Source organism: Gracilinanus agilis, chromosome 5 (assembly GCF_016433145.1).
Source record: "Gracilinanus agilis isolate LMUSP501 chromosome 5, AgileGrace, whole genome shotgun sequence".
Lineage (NCBI taxonomy): Eukaryota > Metazoa > Chordata > Mammalia > Didelphimorphia > Didelphidae > Gracilinanus > Gracilinanus agilis.
The window spans coordinates 116695244-116712018 of NC_058134.1; the positions used below are offsets into that span (position 1 = coordinate 116695244).

A 16775-nucleotide genomic window follows, 5' to 3' on the forward strand; every position below is an offset into this window, starting at 1 on the left:
AAGGAGCTTATAGTCTAATGGAAAAGACAACGTGCAAACAGATATATAGAAAGCAAGCTACACACAGGATAAAATAGGAGATAATTAACAGAGGGAAGGCACTGGAATTAAGAGGGGTTGAGGAAGTCTTTCCTCAAGCAACGAGGAAGTGATGTCAACAGTATTACTCCTTCATCCCTAAGCAACAAAATCTCCCAGGAATGTCTTAATTCCTTTTAAGGGAAAAAAAATAGGCTGAGGAGAGAGGAATGTATGTAGGCTTCCCACCCCCACCCCCCCAGTAAAGCTATTTAACCTTAGTTCTGAAAAAATAAAACTTCAAATTCATATATAATGCAGGCAATTTGAAGAGGAGGAACATGCACATAAAAAGGGAAAAGCAGACTCCCCTTTCCTAAAGGAAACTTTGGGTTTGAGGATTGAAACTTCTGAGGAAGAAATGATGAAATTCTGAATGTCTGAAAAGGGTATGTATGAGGATTGGGGTTTTTTGAGCAATACAATACACTTCCAGGTCACAGTCAGATACTTAAACAAGGCCAGCATTTAATTACACTGTAGAAGAAAGGAGAGGAAGTGGTCAAAGCAGCAGCATTTCCACCTTCAACAGATCTGTTCTGGTCTCATATAGTAAATGGGGAATGAAGTATATCAGGGCTAGAAGGAACCACAGAGGGGATCCAGTCTCATCCCCTCATTATATAGACCAAAAAACTGAGTCCCAGTCAGCTTAAGGGATTTCCCCAAGATTACCCAAATAGACTTTAAAGAGTAGAAACAGTTTTTTTTTTTTATGAATTTAGAGTCAGAGGTCCTTCCACCTTTTCCCTTTGAGACCTTGGACAAGTCACTTGACTTCTTAGGCCTAGGGCATTGGATTCAGAATTATTATCATTTATTTTTTTTTTAAACCCTTAACTTCGGTGTATTGTCTCATAGGTGGAAGAGTGGTAAGGGTGGGCAATGGGGGTCAAGTGACTTGCCCAGGGTCACACAGCTGGGAAGTGGGAAGTGGCTGAGGCCGGGTTTGAATCTAGGACCTCCTGTCTCTAGGCCTGACTCTCACTCCATTGAGCTACCCAGCTGCCCCTATTATCATTTATTTTTACAAATTACAAAAGATAAATTCCCCACCTCCTCTAAACCCAAAGGATGCTGCTTAGCTACACTTCTGAAGTTTGACCTGAGGACTACCGGCAGCCTTCTGGGCTTGTGCCTCCAGTTGGTCTACAGTATGATTCAAAGTGCTTCTGTATAAACACACCCATGGAGAAAAGGCAGAAGAGAGGGTCAAAGTAGGAGCTCTGATATCATAATTTCTCTGAGCCTGATGTCTTCTTTATTCTTAACATAGGCACTTGGTTTGCTCATCTGTAATATAAGAATAATACACCAGCCGTCTCCAGATTTGCCATAAGGGACACTGTAAACTTTCTAGCAATCTGCAAAATGTGATTGTTTTGAATGATCACCAGTTAACCAGGCTCTACACACACAAGCTCCCTGTGATACAGAAGAATCAGTCAACCATCAGCCATCTAGGTGTCACCAGATTCTGTTATTAATATGTCCCAAGATTATTATGGAAGACAAATAAGTCAGTCTGTAGCTTATAGGAACAGCCAGATCATCTATAAACTGATCTCTGATGGGGCAGCTAGATGGCTCAGTGGATTGAGAGCCAGGGCTAGAAACAGGAGATCCCTGTTTCTTTAGTTTACTTCCTAGCTGTGTGACCCTGGGCAAGTCCCTTAAACCCCCATAGCTTAACCCTTACTCTTCTTCTGCTTCAGAACCAATACACAGTACTGATTCTAAGACAGTAGGTAAAGGTTTAAAAAAATTTTTTTTAAAATAAACTGATCTCAAAGAGATCCTGAGTGGAGCATGAATGTCTAACCTGAGGACCAGTCTTTGAAGCATGAGCAGATATCCTCTGCTTGGTTTCAGTCTGAGCAAATACATGGATGACCCAGAGCTTTATTCTGTGATGATGTAAAGTCTTCTATTTGACTATGTAGCTGCAATTGATGGCTCAAGGATTGCTGAGCTAGAAATAAGTAGGCACACAAAAGAGACAGCCCACCCCTATGCCACTCTCTTTTTCCCTGGTGTCTTCAAGTAAGAACTCCTTGGAGATGATCCTGAAAACTGGAAGAGGAAAGGAAAGTAGCCTTGTCTGCCATTTGGCCGTGGCAGGTGTGAGTAATGACTACCTCCATCTCTAGTGTTTATTGAGCAATTAAGGATTGTCACATCTTCCTGGAAATGAGAAGACTATAGGATAGGAAAGAACTTTGGAGCCTACCCAGTTTTTGTTAATTTATTGCTTAAATTTTTTTTTTTTTATTTTGCTGTTAAGGAAATAGAGACTCAGGCAGGGGAGGTGAGATGTTTGAGACCATATAGCTAGTAGCAGTATGGTGCTAGACTTGGGTTCTGATCATATCACTGACCCTTTGGGTGTCATAATTTTGTCATGCTGGGCAAGCTTCTTCTTATCCTCTCAGTTTCCTCATGTATAAAATTATATATACTGTACAATGACAAATAATATTCAGTTTCACATTCAATCCTTTCTGCTCCATTGTGCATATGGAAATGCTTATTTCAAATGGTATTTGTTAATGCCAGAATTTTAAAAGTACTTTTTCTATTTTATTATATTATTTTAATTTTTAAATTATATTAATATAGTTTGTCATATTGATATATTTTATTACAATATTAAGTTTATTTTATTATTTTATGTTTGATTATATTTATTTTTATAAAGTATTTATACAAAAAACTATTCAAAAGTTCAAAAATAAAATGGGAATCTAAGATTATCATGAAGATCAATGGAGATGATATCTCGAAAAGATTTTGAAAACTCAAAGTGTATAGAAATGCAAGCTCTTGTTATTAGTCACAAAACTAAGACTAGACCCCAGGTGTGCTGGCTCCCAAGCCAATGATCTATACCTCATACCAGCCACCTGGCACAATTTTGGTTGTTTTTTTTTTATCCTCGCCCATCTCTATCAGCAGAGAACCATGGATGGATGGCTTTAAATAAAGCCAGATGAAATATATCAACTGTAAGCAAGCCAAAAGAGCAGAGCCCACCTACTCCTTGTCTGTCTGCGCGTGCGCTCATGCTTGTGGGTTCCTTCCCTCCTCTTCCCCCTCCTTATGATATAATTACTGTATTTGGCTTTTAATTGGAGTCAGGTTTAGCTGGCTGGTTCTGGACTCCCCCAAAATGAGGCTTGATCAAGGGTGGGACAGAAAAGGAAGAGAAACAAATATGTTTCTCCCTTCTGGAAGGAGAAAGACAGCTAAGAGAAAGAAAGGGGTGGGGGGGAAGGCATTGTAGCTCTCTGGCTCCTCTTGCTGTCAGTTCTTCTGCAGCTCAAAATGACTACGGCTAAAACTACTACTGACTAGCATTTTTATAGCATTCTAAGGTTTGCACATTGCTGTATAAATGTAATCTGGATCGCTTCTCACCACTGTTACAGCTTATCGGCAGAAAACAGAGCTGTTCAATTTTAGATGGCCACATTGCTTTTCTTAAGCTGACTTTAGGTAGGTCTGGGAAGAAAAGAGAAGCAAAATAGTAGTCATAACAATGAGATGTTGGTGGTGATAATGATGAGAGTAACAATAATCACACTACCTAAAAACTTGGCTAGACACCGAGTCAAATTTAATTTCTTTACTCCTTGGTTATTGCTCTTCACCTATATGAGAGCCTTAGCCAGGGCTGGACTGAAGAATGTGAAGGCACAGAAAAGTCCAGAAATTCCTCATAATCCTCATCATCCTGCCCTACCAAAAACCAAAACCAAAAACAAAAAAACTATCTTTTCACCATATTTTGGGAGTACGAGTTGGAGGTTAGAATGCTTAGTGGAGAGTGCTAAATCTTAGAATTGGGAAGATACAGGTTCAGATCCCATCTCTGACATTACTTGTGTGTCATGGGCCAGTCATTTAACCTTTTTAAACCTGGAGTTCCTTATCTGTAGAATGGAAGGTTTGAACTAAATGGCCTCTAAGGTCCTCTCTAGATCTAAATCTATGATACTTTGATCATTGTTTTAGTATATTTCCCCTAGAGAAAGGATTCTTAATCTGGTCTCCAAAGACTAGTTTTTTAAAAAGATCAACATAATTGGCTTCCTTCGTAATCCTATATTTAATGCATTTAAAAACATCATTCTGAGAAGAGACTTCATCGGGAGTCTAAAACACAAAGTATTTTTGCCCTGAAGAAATGCTCAGAAGGAGCCAATGAGTTTTCTCTAAATTAGAAAACAAATTTGGGAGGATTTGTCATGAGAACAGAAAGCCTAGTTAACCTTAATCTGGCATGCCTGTAAGGACTGAACAAAGAAAGGCTCCCCTCTACAAGTGGTGCCTTCTTTCATGGGAGGCAGGAGATGGCAGCATTGACTCTGGTTGATTGCCTTCCAACCCTGGGAAGTCTACAGAGAGCCTCACCAATCTATGCAGCTACTCCCAGACTTAGTAAGAAGTCTTCTCTCTTCAGGTTACTCACAAATTTATGAGCCACATCTCATGGATTTGCCATGGGAAAGCAGGATGAGACAAATGTCAACATGTGCTTTTTAAGATTTTAAGGAAATATTATTTAATACTGTCACTAAACTCAAGGCAAATCTACTTCCGCCCTAAATATGGGAAGGCATTTCTGACTGAACACTGACCTCCAGTGTCTGTCTATAGAAATCGGTGCATAAGATTACAAAATAATTCATCTTTGCCAAAGGAGTTCCTGGATATTCATATAGTAATGGTTTTTCTATGCAATTCAATTCTGTATTTTGGTAGCATAGGATGCTGGACTTCAGCTTGCCTTATCTTTCTCAGCAGATGTCTCAATTGGGCATTTGTTTCTCAAAAATAACTTTCATTTGAGCTGGTTCCAGAGGAAGGTTGGGTTTTGTCTTCTTTCTCTTCCTTTCTTTTTTTCTGCCTTTCCTTTTTTCTTTCTCTTTCTTTCTCTTTCACATTCCCTTCTTGCTACCTGTAAGGAAAGGATTAGGGAGGAAGAGGTTTGCAAATGTACCATCATGTGCCTTTGGACAGAAGAGAAATCTGGAGGTATCCCTGTTTAATTTTGTAGGGGATGGTGGTTTCTTTTCACCTTCACAAAATCTGGACATCGCCAAGGATAGGCTGATACTACTGGTGTTCCAGTTCTTCCTGGTCAGAGGCTAGAAGGAAGCAATGATTTGGAAATTAGAATTAGTCCTTAAAACATTTGTAAGAATGTATTCTCATTTGCTCTTCACAACCAGTGAACCAATCACAATCTCACAACTGGGAGGCAGTGCCAATATATTTCTAAATGATCTTCCCATGGGTCAAACATTTCCTATGTGGACAACTTGCTCTAAGCTTGTTTCTCCGCTGTCCTGCACAGCTGCATTCCATTCAGTCCCCAAATCCAATCCCAGCTTTAACAACTCCAAGCACTCGCCCATTAAGCCAGGTTAGTTTTGTTGAGCTAATTTGAAAGGTAGGAGCTACTTTTGTAGATAAGAAATGGGGAGAGGAGAGGAAGGGAAAACACCATTTACATTAGTCCCCCTACTTGGGTGGACATAACATCAAAGGAAGCAAGACTCCTCTCATGACAATGGTTCCCCACTCTCATGAATGTCTTTTCCAGCCTGTCAGTTCCAACATTTCATTTTGAAGAAGCTTTGACCACAGCTCTCCTACAAAGGACAAAGAAGGGAGTCTGGGGGGGAGGGGGAGAAGGTAAAGGTAAAGGACCTCATTTGGAGGCTCATTTGGAGGATGTTAGCCAACGTTTGCTAGCAGATAGTTTCCATCTCATTGAAGGTTCATGAAAAATGCTTTGATGCCATTTTCTAGGTTGCCATCAAGCTGGGTGTGTGTGGGTGTGTACACGTAATATATTATGAAGAATTAGCTTCATTCTAAAGAACTTTCAGTTCTCTATACCTTCAATATTCTTGAAAACAGGAAACAATAGGAATTTTGCTGTTAGGACACCATGCTTAGGCTTTAATTGTATCAATGCCCACAAATGGGCAAATGACATATCAAAATTTGGGGAAAATATTTTTTCTTCTTTGGGGAAACCTTAAAACATAAAATACCATTATATCCACTGAAAAATAATTCTTTAGGGAGAAACCTTGGTCTTGGGGAGCTACCAAAGGTACAGAGAGGATAAATGGTTTTCTCAGGGTCATACAGCTAGTGTCAGAGATGAGACTTAAAAACCCAGTCCTTCTGACCCTTAAGTCCAGTTTTCTATCCATTACATCACACCACTCAGCAATTTCAGGTGCCCTGAAGTGAAGCCAAGCATTGAAACTCTATTTGGGGAATCTGAAAGTACCTTAGGATGACACAGGGAAGAAGTGAATACATTGCATGAACATACTAATATGACTAAAGTTGACTGCTTGCTTCTCGAGTGGGAGTTTGATCACACGTGTTTCTATGCTTCAATTTCCTGGTCTACAAAAAACAAGCTATAACCCCAGTGATAGATATGACCATGAAGTGAAATGTAAATGCTTAATAATTTGTTTTAAAACATTGTTTCTTATCCTTTTGTCAGCATTCTGTCCCATGCCTAACATCTACAGTCAAGATTTTTAAAAAGGTCACAGTCTTGAAGTAGACCACAACTTTTTTTTTTTTTTTTTTTTTTTTTTTTTATTTTTTAAACCCTTACCTTCCGTCTTGGAGTCAATACTGTGTATGGGCTCCAAGGCAGAAGAGTGGTAAGGGTAGGCAATGGGGGTTAAGTGACTTGCCCAGGGTCACACAGCTGGGAAGTGTCTGAGGCCAGATTTGAACCTAGGACCTCCCGTCTCTAGGCCTGGCTCTCAATCCACTGAGCTACCCAGCTGCCCCTAGACCACAACTTTTAATGTGAATCTTTTAAATATTTTAAGTGTCACACCATCCTGAAATGTGCTAGGTTACCAGCATTTTACCCCAGGCTCTAGAATTTCTTCATACCACATAGCAAGTTGTTGAGATGCCATAAAAAATTTTATATTTTAAAAGTTACTTTCCTTTTTTTTTTTTTGTCAAAGCTTTCCACTTCCTATCAAATATGTGACTGAATACTTTATGATGTTCTCTTAGAGCTTTTAAAGTTATATATATTCTGTTTCCTCACAATTCTTGATCTGAGTCAATTGGGGATAGAGAGGAGATAATGCAGGTCATCATCATCTATATTCCAAGACTAAATGATCATGTTTATTTAGTATTCTTATTCTGTAGAAATTACTGTTGCACTGTTTTGGAAAGTCCATAATCCCTTAAAATTCTTTCCTTACCCATAACCTCTTTTCAGCATCTAGCCCATAATCTTCCAGAAAAAAGAAAAAAAAAAGATACTTCTCAGTTTGCATGAACATATGTTAAGTGTGCTTTTCTTGGCTATTTGGAGATCATTATTTCATAAGAGAACTTTACCATACAAAGTCAAACCACTGGAAGGAGGATGTGAGTCCATCTCAAACAACTGTGACCACCACAGTGAGGGCGTTCCCAATGAAAAAGACTGTCCTGGTGATTTGTCATGCTTGTGAGCCACTCTTTTCCCCTAAAACAAAGGGAACCTACAGCACACTTTCCTGGCATGTCAAAGACTTTAAAAGGTTAGAAAGAGATGACTTGATTAGCCTTCAGTAAAGACTCCTTTACCAAGTGTGGAGAAAATGATGATTTTGATACTTAAATTTTGCCAAAATGACTCCATCAGAAGAAGAGGAGGCTGGATAATGAAAAAGTATTCTTGTTTCTCTGTATTTGATGTCCTCCCTGGAATGCTGTGGTTTAAATTCCCCTCATAGCATAGTGAGAGCCACTTTTGTGCCAACATCACACTCCTGGTGGGGGCAACCATAGTGACATGAGATGAGAGGAATGGCCCGTGGGACAATTGTGTACCAAGTGAGGAAGAAGGAAGTCAGCAACAGCCAAATCACACACACCTTAGAGACGATGGGGAAAATGAATTTGCTTTTAATGAGCCAAAAGTAACATTATCAAACATAATACTGAACACAACTGCCCCCACTCTCCTATGAAGGACTAAAGGTTCTCTATTGACTACTCTGAAGTCTTCTGGAATAGAGGAGGAGGGAAGGGAAAAAAAAACAAGAGGGAAAATGATCATTCCACTTCAATCCACTAAAATCCTTATTTTTCTCATGTTTTAAAAGAATAGCTAGAATAAATCCTTATGAGCATAGCAAGATTTTCAAATGCTGCTGAGGGTGACGAGTCTACTACATGTCAAGGTGCTCCCTCCTCCCGCCTCAAGCAATCAGCCTACCCATGAGCTCACTCTTCCAAACTGACAAAAACATTAAAGGGGGTAGAGACACAACCAAAGGTGATAAAAGGACAAGGAAAAATTAATTCTTGGTTTCTTGATGCCTCAGTTTAGCCATGGGAACAAACAAAGGATTGTGTTCTTTCCTTCTAATTTGGCTGTTCCTGTATAACTGCATGAGATTATTTTTTCTAACTAGTTCACATTGCCCAATAAATGGAATTTTTCTGTCAATTTCCCCAAAATTGGTATGACCCTCTGGTAAGGCAAAACAGAATAGAGGCCAAAAACTATTGCTTTGAGAATGAGGCAAATTCCTCATTCACAAAAGTTTATCTTCCCTCAAAAGTGTAAAGAAAAAGGTTTCAGTTTTTAAAAAGGGGGATTCGCTTGGGCTCCCCCTTCCATCTTATATTCAAAGGGTTCATATTTCAGCTAGCTTGGATAAGTTAAAGGCTCAAAAGCTCAAAAGCCATCCTCTAAACTCAGGTCAAATGAAGAGGCTTTTAAGAACCAAAGGATGGCATGAAGGATAAAGCACGGGGGGAAAAACTTCCCCTAGTATTCTGACTGATCTCCATCTAAAAAGTGGTCAGATCTAACATTGAAAATTGATAAGTATATATTTTTACATACACAAAATAATTGAAGAGTGTGAGCTTATTCCCCTATAGGAAATTCCCTCACGTGTTCCCTAGAAGCCAAGAAATGGGTGCTGATCCTGCTAAGGGCTCTTGGCAAACTCAGTGTTTACACGAAACACCAGTCTTTCCAGGAAAAGAGTCTCTTTTCTGCAACTAAAATCGAAGCCTCCAAAGATACAGAAAACACACATTCCTAGTTTGTCAGGATGCTCAACCTTGTGTCTCTGAAGATCACTCTAGAAAAACACCATCACAATAAAGCTTTCTTTGACAAAATACATAGACTTCTGTCAAGGATGTTGTGACTTATTAAATCTTCATCAAATTTCTGCATAGCTTTTACTCCAGTGTAGTTTCATGTAATGGAATACTGCCTCTTCGAGGGTTTACAAAAAAGTGATTATAACTGGTAGACCTCCAAAATGTCTACAGATGTAACCTAGCCCTAAGATAAATGCTTAGCCTCAACAGCTCACTCCTCTCCTTGGTGAGTAAATTACCTATTGTGGAAACTACAATGACCGCGATACCCTTGGATCTCAAAGGTCAACTTCATGGGTTCAGTGGTGAACTCACTATTAAAAAATAACTTTTAAAGTGTCCAGCAACTAAATCACTGCCTTAGGAAGATAAGATTTCAAAAACTGGCTAAGAGTCATATCTGAGGCCCTACAAACACAGAAAAGAAAAGAAGGGGGGAGGGGGCCAGAAAAAGTAAAGGGAACAACCCTTCCCCCCCCCCCCCCCCCGCCCCTTGCAGTAGGCTATGTGCTATAGTCAGTTCTCTTAGCTTATGCTGGTGTTACATTACAGACACAACTTATACTTTTTCCTTGACTGCAAACATAGTCACTATTTGGCCTTCACAGTCTTTAAATTTTATTTTGCTAAAAAGGAAAATCAGTAGCACCCAGACACTGAAATAAGCCCAATTCTTTTCCAGTGTTACAGGAGGGGTTTTAAACCTAATGGAACAGATCACAAAAAGGCACAAAACCAATTGTTTTTAGTTGAATGTTATACTTGGGGTGTTAGCCTAAGGAGGGGAAACCCACATGCTATGTGCTTTTCTTTTAGTCTAAGCTATTCCTTATAACAAAAATTTTTATCCCAATCTTTTAGATCCCAAGAATTCAAGGAAGGGAGGGAAAAATAATCAGAGCATGAAATATTCTAGTTATTTATGCTCTGAAGACTTCAGTGGCCAAAGGGAATTTTACCAAATACCAAACAAAGGAAGCTTTTGGACTGAACACTAAAACTAGAGGGCATAGTTTTATGAGGGGAAAAAAAAAAGACTTTTCCTTGTCAATGAGCCATTGGTCTTAAATAAATCAGAGCACCCATTCCTTTATGGAGAAGGGGAAAAGAATCTGATAATAAATAATTCTTAGGGGCAGTGCATTTTCTAATACCCCATAGTGCAATCTCAGAAAGAATTTAGTGCAAGGGAAAGTGAATTATGCCACAACTGAATAGAAAGAGGCACAAAGTTTCCCAGAGATACTTTATCAGAATGTCTCAACCTCACCAATCACACCCACCCGCCACTACCTTATCAGAGGTTTTTGATAATGCTCAAAGAAAGCCCTACCTATGTGCCAGTTTGTCTTCAGATCATCAAATGGGTTCTAATGAAGAGACTAAATCCCCACTAGGAGGTCTAAAACCAGATGAGAACACACACACACGTGGGCTGAGAGATGAGGACACCCTCTGTACACTGCACCCCAGTCTGCCTGCTCAATGCTTGATTTTGGGTTAATTCAACTTCATACACAAAAAGAATGCATTTTAGTATCTGCCCCACACTACAGAACCTTCCCGTCACTTCTATCCAGTCAGTGGTTATTTTATTTTACGGCTTGCTTCACTTTGCCTTGATCATCCACTTTCTTGATAGCTTCTTGAATGGCTTCTTGGTCCCCCAGAAACTGATGAGGGCCAATAGCATGGAGGTTCTCATCTAGCTCCAGGAGGATGGGGACACCAGTAGGGAGAGTGATGTTGATAATGTCATCATCTGAGATGCCTGTAGGACAAGGAGAAGAGAGCAAGGAAGTACTTTAAAAATTAGGCAGATGCAGCTTTAAAAAAAACCATAAAGTAACACAATGACCACATTTAAGGAGCCTCTTATTCTGTACCAGGAAGGAGTTCATAATCTAGGGATTATGAGGGCACAAATCAAATATAAACCAGTCCCTGCCCGCAAAGACTTTGAGAAAATTGAAGACTAAACACATGAGTGAAAATAAAATCACGTACACTCTCCCAAGTTCTAGCTACGTTTTATGAAAGTAAACTTGACATTTTGTTCATCTGTTCCTTCTCAGAACACTTTGGAAGGAATCTGGAGAAAACAGACAAACAGAATAGTTTTGAAAGTTCCACAATGAATTTCTTATGTATTTTTAAAGGAAAAATAAGCTTTACGCAAAGGACATTCAATTTCTTAAACAATTGTGTGCACATTTTTCTATATGGAAACGTTCATTTGTGTGTGTGTTCATGTATGGGTAGTTTGTTGTTTAAGTTAGCAATAAAAATGCCTTTTTTTTTTAAAGGAAGAGCTTAGAATTTGGAGTCAGAGGGCCTGGGTTCAAATGACACTTCTTTCCTTTATTACTTTGAGTGAAGTGCTGCACCCTTGGGACTACATGGTGCCTCATCTGTAAAATAAGGGGGCATCGAATGTCTTCTTAGGTCTTGTTCCAGGTCTAAATCTAGGACCTTAGGGTGGCTGGTCTTTCTATATGTAAATGTGGAGACTGTGTTTTCTTCAGGAAGCCTTCCTTCATCCTCCCCCTTAGAAATCTGAAGGCCAGGGTTCTCTTCTCTCACTTCCTTTTTCTTCTATATATAGTAGTACATTTGAAAAAATTACCAGAGCCAAATGTTGCCCTAGTTCTCTGGGGGTATTACTAAAATTAGATCTCTTCCTCTGATGTCTCTACAGCACAGGCTCATTTGGTAGGAATGTGGTTGGTATTTCCAACACCGATCAAGCCTAGAATACCCTGGACCAGACTTTGCCAAGCATGAACTTTCCTCCCTGGATACATACCAGTCGCTTCAGGCAATTCGCCTTTGCATCTGGGTATGAGGATACCCCCATAGGTATTAGAACAAAAAGGAAAGGTGGAAAAATGGAGAAAAATTTACAGGCAAAAAGCTAAATAAACATTTGATTTAACTATTATAACATAAAAAATGTTTCTTTAATAAAGGAATTCAAAAGTACACATTAAATCTCCAAGCACTTATTAAATGTTCACCATGTGCCCAGAACTAGAAACAAAAATAAAAAAGCAAAACTGTTTCTGCCTGCAAGGAGTTTATAATCTAACAAGGGACATATAGTTCCTACCTATAACTAAATACAAGACAAATATAAGGTGACTTGGTAGAACTAGGAGGCCCCACCAGGATATACCTCATGCAGAGAGTGCTGGCCGTGGAGTTAAGAAGACCTCAGTTCCAATTCTGCCTCAAACACCTATTAGCTGCATAATCTTAGGTAAATCATAATCTCCCATAGCCTCAGTTCCCTCATCTGCTAACTAGGGACAATAATAGTATGTTACATCAGCATTATTTTAAGAGTCAAATGAGCTAATATATTCCTAGCACTCTGCAAACCTTACCATGATCTATAAATATCAGCTATTATTATATGATCAGGTATTATTATATGAACCTACATATTATTATAGTACCATGACTAATTACAGAAAATAAAGTACAGAATTTGAGTTGGAAGGGACCTAGTCCCTTCCAATCTATCTAATCCAAACAATAACAGAAAAAAAGTCATAGTACTCCCCAATTATTATCTCATTTGATGTTCACCACAATCCTGAGTAGAAGATGCTATTATTATCCCCATTTTACAGAGGAAGAAGCCAAGGCAAATAAAAGTAAAGTAGCTTGCTCATTGGCTGAGGCTGGATTAGAACTCATGTCTTCCTAACTCCAGACTTGGTGTTTTATCCATTGTGGCATCACCTAGGTTGGGCTGCAATTTCCTCATCTATAAAATAAATGCTTTTCCTTTTAATTCCCTCTAATAGCTATCCTTCATTCATCCTACGTGTATTTGTTAACCAAAAAGCAGCATCTAGTATTTTCATTTTATTCCCTCCAATAAGAAAAAAAAAATTCCAAAAAACACAAAGACAGGTTAAGTTTGGAGAGAGAAGAGATGACTAGCACTTGGGTCAGACACAGGAGGTCCCACTTCTAACTCATAACTCTTTTTCAGGTTGGGTAAATTCTGGGGATCTCTCTGAGCCAGAGTCCTTCTGCAAGGAAGGACTTGCAGAAGGTAGTAAAGAAATTTAAATTTTAAATAAAAAGAAAATTAAAGAAGATATTAAAGAAAAATCTTCATAACTCTCTAGGGCTATGGAATAAGCCTCCTCTTCGAGGATTAGCCTCTAAGCAGAACATTTGACAGTTTTCCAGTAACTCCAGGGCTGTTCTAGGTTTTTGTTCATTGTCCTCTAACAACAAAACCAAAAAACCCTACACCAAACTGAAAGGATGCCAAGTCTCTGGCATGCTCTTGCTTATGCTTCATTAGCAGGTACTTTCTTGCTAAAGCTTGCCAGGAACCACCAACGAGAATATTCCTTTTGGAGATCCTGTCTTCTTTTTAATAGGTGCCAAGGACTCTGTTAGCTGATATTGGTCTCTTCTGTTTGCAATCCCCACCCTCCAAAAGCAGCTTTAGTGGAACTGAAAATAAGAGAATTTGATAGTCCAATAGAGTCTGTTAGAGCCATCTCCAACCCTGGAATTACTGTGCTGAACATGCAAAATATGCATATATGTGAGTACACACGTGTATATTATATATACAGATAGACAGAGGCTGTCAGCTCTTAGGAGGGAAACTTTCTTAAAGAGAGGAAAATGGATGTCCAAATGAGTTTCTTAAATCATCTGAAGCTTTGTTGTTGTTTTTCCAGTTACCTGATCTTTTCCTACCAGTCAATTTCATCCTTTCCCAAGAAACCTTTTGTGGGTCCATCTTCCCACAGTCTCTGCCCATCCCATTATATGACGCCCCCCACACACACACATACCCCTCACTGAAAAACCAAACCTTGCAAAGGTCTTCACCCTACCCATGACCAACTAAATGAAGACCAAAATACCTTCATCAAAACAGTATTCATGGCCTTTTCCACACTTCTCCCATTATGTCAAGGGTACCCCTCCTCTCTCTATGATCTAGTTAAACTGAACTAATTGTTGTTTCTTGAAAACATCCCAGCACACTTGGCCACCTCTGCCTTTGCTCTTCTATCTACCTCACCTTCTTAAGCCCTATTTATTCAATTCTAGAATTCTTGTCCTTCAAGGCCCAGCTCCAAATGTCATCTCCATGAAGTCTTTGTTCAAATCTCCTGGCCAGAAGTAATCCCCTCCTTTTTCTGAACCCTGTTTCTCTTTGTATTTTCACTTTCTAACCTGTATCATGGTAGTTAGGATACTTTTGATGTTCTGATGACTAAACTGGACAGGGACAGGGACCAGGTCCTCTACCCTCCACCATGGCTGACCTAGAGTAGATGCTCAACAACTATTTGTTAAATTAAATTTAAAAAATTAAATTAAAACTATTTGTTAAATTGTCAAATTTAAAAAATTAAAAATTCATTCTACTACAGTAGATGTCTTCAAAAAAAGACAGGATTTTGGTATTACTTGCAAGAGACAGGGCAGAGGTGTGATGGGGCAGAGAAAACAGGGTGTGAACTAAAGATGGAAAGCTGGTATGAGAAAAGTCCTTTAAAGATGAGTCCAGATTTCTAGTGAGGTTCTCCACTTACACTGTTTCCAAGTGACTTAGTATGGAAGCTCCATCTCTATGATGTGGTTGTAGGCTGAAACTTAAAGTGATGACTACCAATGATGCTTCAGCTAATGCCTGTCGACAGGGCTGTTTGCAAGGCACCATGATCAATCAACTGGTGACAGGGTTCCTTAATTGTGGGGCAACAGCCTTTAAAGCAGTGAAGGTATCAGCATAAAATTTACCAGCCTAGACTTAATCAGTAATGGTAGTAATGAACCAATTTCCTTCAAAGGAATAGCCAGACAAAGGGGCATGTGAAGAAAGGCAGTAAGAATATTTGGGTGGAAAATACTGGAACCACAAAATAAATCTGCAGAATATTGGAGAGAAGGTAGGCAGCTATGGGCTGAAAGAAAGACTGATTTTATGTACAGTTTCCTCTAGCCTATAAACAAAAGACCAACACTAAAATGAAAAGGTCAGTGAAACAAAGCTTTATTTGTTATGTGTTTTAGGGAAAAAGCTCTCTATTGGGTTCCACAATTGGTTCTGCCATGAACTAACCATGAGTCTTTGCTCAAAATACTGCTTCTCATTTGTAAGGGAAAGGATCACAGTGATTTAAAGAGATTTAGATCTTTGGAGTTAGGAGGAGGACCAAATGTAAGACAAGTGTTCAATCCTGACCACAGTCTAAAATGCCAGAATATGCTCGTTTGTGTTTACCCAATAAGAAATAATCACCTTAAGGGGAAAAGAAATGAGCAAATGTATGTGTGGAGTGTGGATGGAAACCGTTTGTGCTTACTACACAGTTAGCCCTAGGCTGGTATAGGTGCCACATGTCCCAAATGTGCATCTAACTTTTTCTGAGACTACTATGAAGAGAGTAAGACCATCAATGAAAGTATTTATACCCATTCTCCTATCTAGATTAAGTGTTCTTTAACTTAGGTACTGTGAATTTGTTTTAAATATACAACATATGATATAAAATATTTTGCTAACATTTTCTATACAACATATAATAATATACAAATAATAATTTGTTTAGAATATTTTAAAATATTCAACATAACTGATCTCTTTTGAATTCCTATGTATTTTTAAAGCATTTAAAAACAGTTTTTTCAGAAAGGAGGTCCCTGAGTTTCACGTAATCGCTAAAGAAGTCCATGGTACATAAAAGGTTAAACATCCCCTCCTTTTTCTAGGGCACTTAGATAGCATAATGGATAGAGACTCAGATCTAGAGTTGGGAGGACCTGGGTTCAAATCTGTCCTTACATACTTCCTAGCTGTGTGACCCTGGGCAAGTCACTTAACCCTATGCCTAAGCCTCATGCTTTTATGTCTTAGGGTTGTTACTAAGGCAGAAAATAAGGATTTTAGAAGAAAAAAAAACACAAAAGTTCTAGCCCTCTCCCTAAAGAACAGAAGCCATAAGTATGGAGGTTTGAGAAGAGGAGTAGTGAGTTATCTAGCTCCATGTTATCCTGAATGACATTGAGATACCTACAAGAATTTGCTATCTAAAAAACTGGAAAATTAGGGTATGCCCTTCAATTAGGGAATGGCTGATCAAATTGTGGTATATGCTGGTGATGGAATACTATTGTGCTCAAAGGAATAATAAACTGGAGGAATTCCATGTTCAGGAAAGACCTCCAGGAATTGATGCAGAGAGAAAGGAGCAGAGCCAGAAGAACATTGTACACAGAGACTGATACACTGTGGTAAAATCGAATGTAATGGACTTCTGCACTAAAAGCAATGCAATGACCCAGGACAATTCTGAGGGATTTACAGAAAAGAAAGCTGCCCACATTCAGAGGAAGAACTACAGGTGTGGAAACAGAAGAAAAACAACTGCTTGAACACATGGGTTGAGGTGGACATGATTGGGGATGTAGACTCGAAACTACCACACCAATGCAACTATCAACGATTTGGAAATAGGTCTTGATCAATGACA

General features: G+C 39.0%; 1 protein-coding gene across 1 annotated transcript in view; it reads right to left on the bottom strand.

The window, feature by feature from the left end:
- Positions 1 to 8019: 8019 nt before the first annotated feature.
- Positions 8020 to 16775, bottom strand: part of BPGM (bisphosphoglycerate mutase) — a 32704-nt gene continuing 23948 nt past the window's right edge. Inside the window, exon 3 of the mRNA XM_044678236.1 lies at positions 8020 to 11026. Within this exon, the coding sequence (XP_044534171.1) occupies positions 10848 to 11026 (179 nt within the window). The 3' untranslated portion in view covers positions 8020 to 10847. The remainder of the gene's footprint in view (positions 11027 to 16775) is intronic.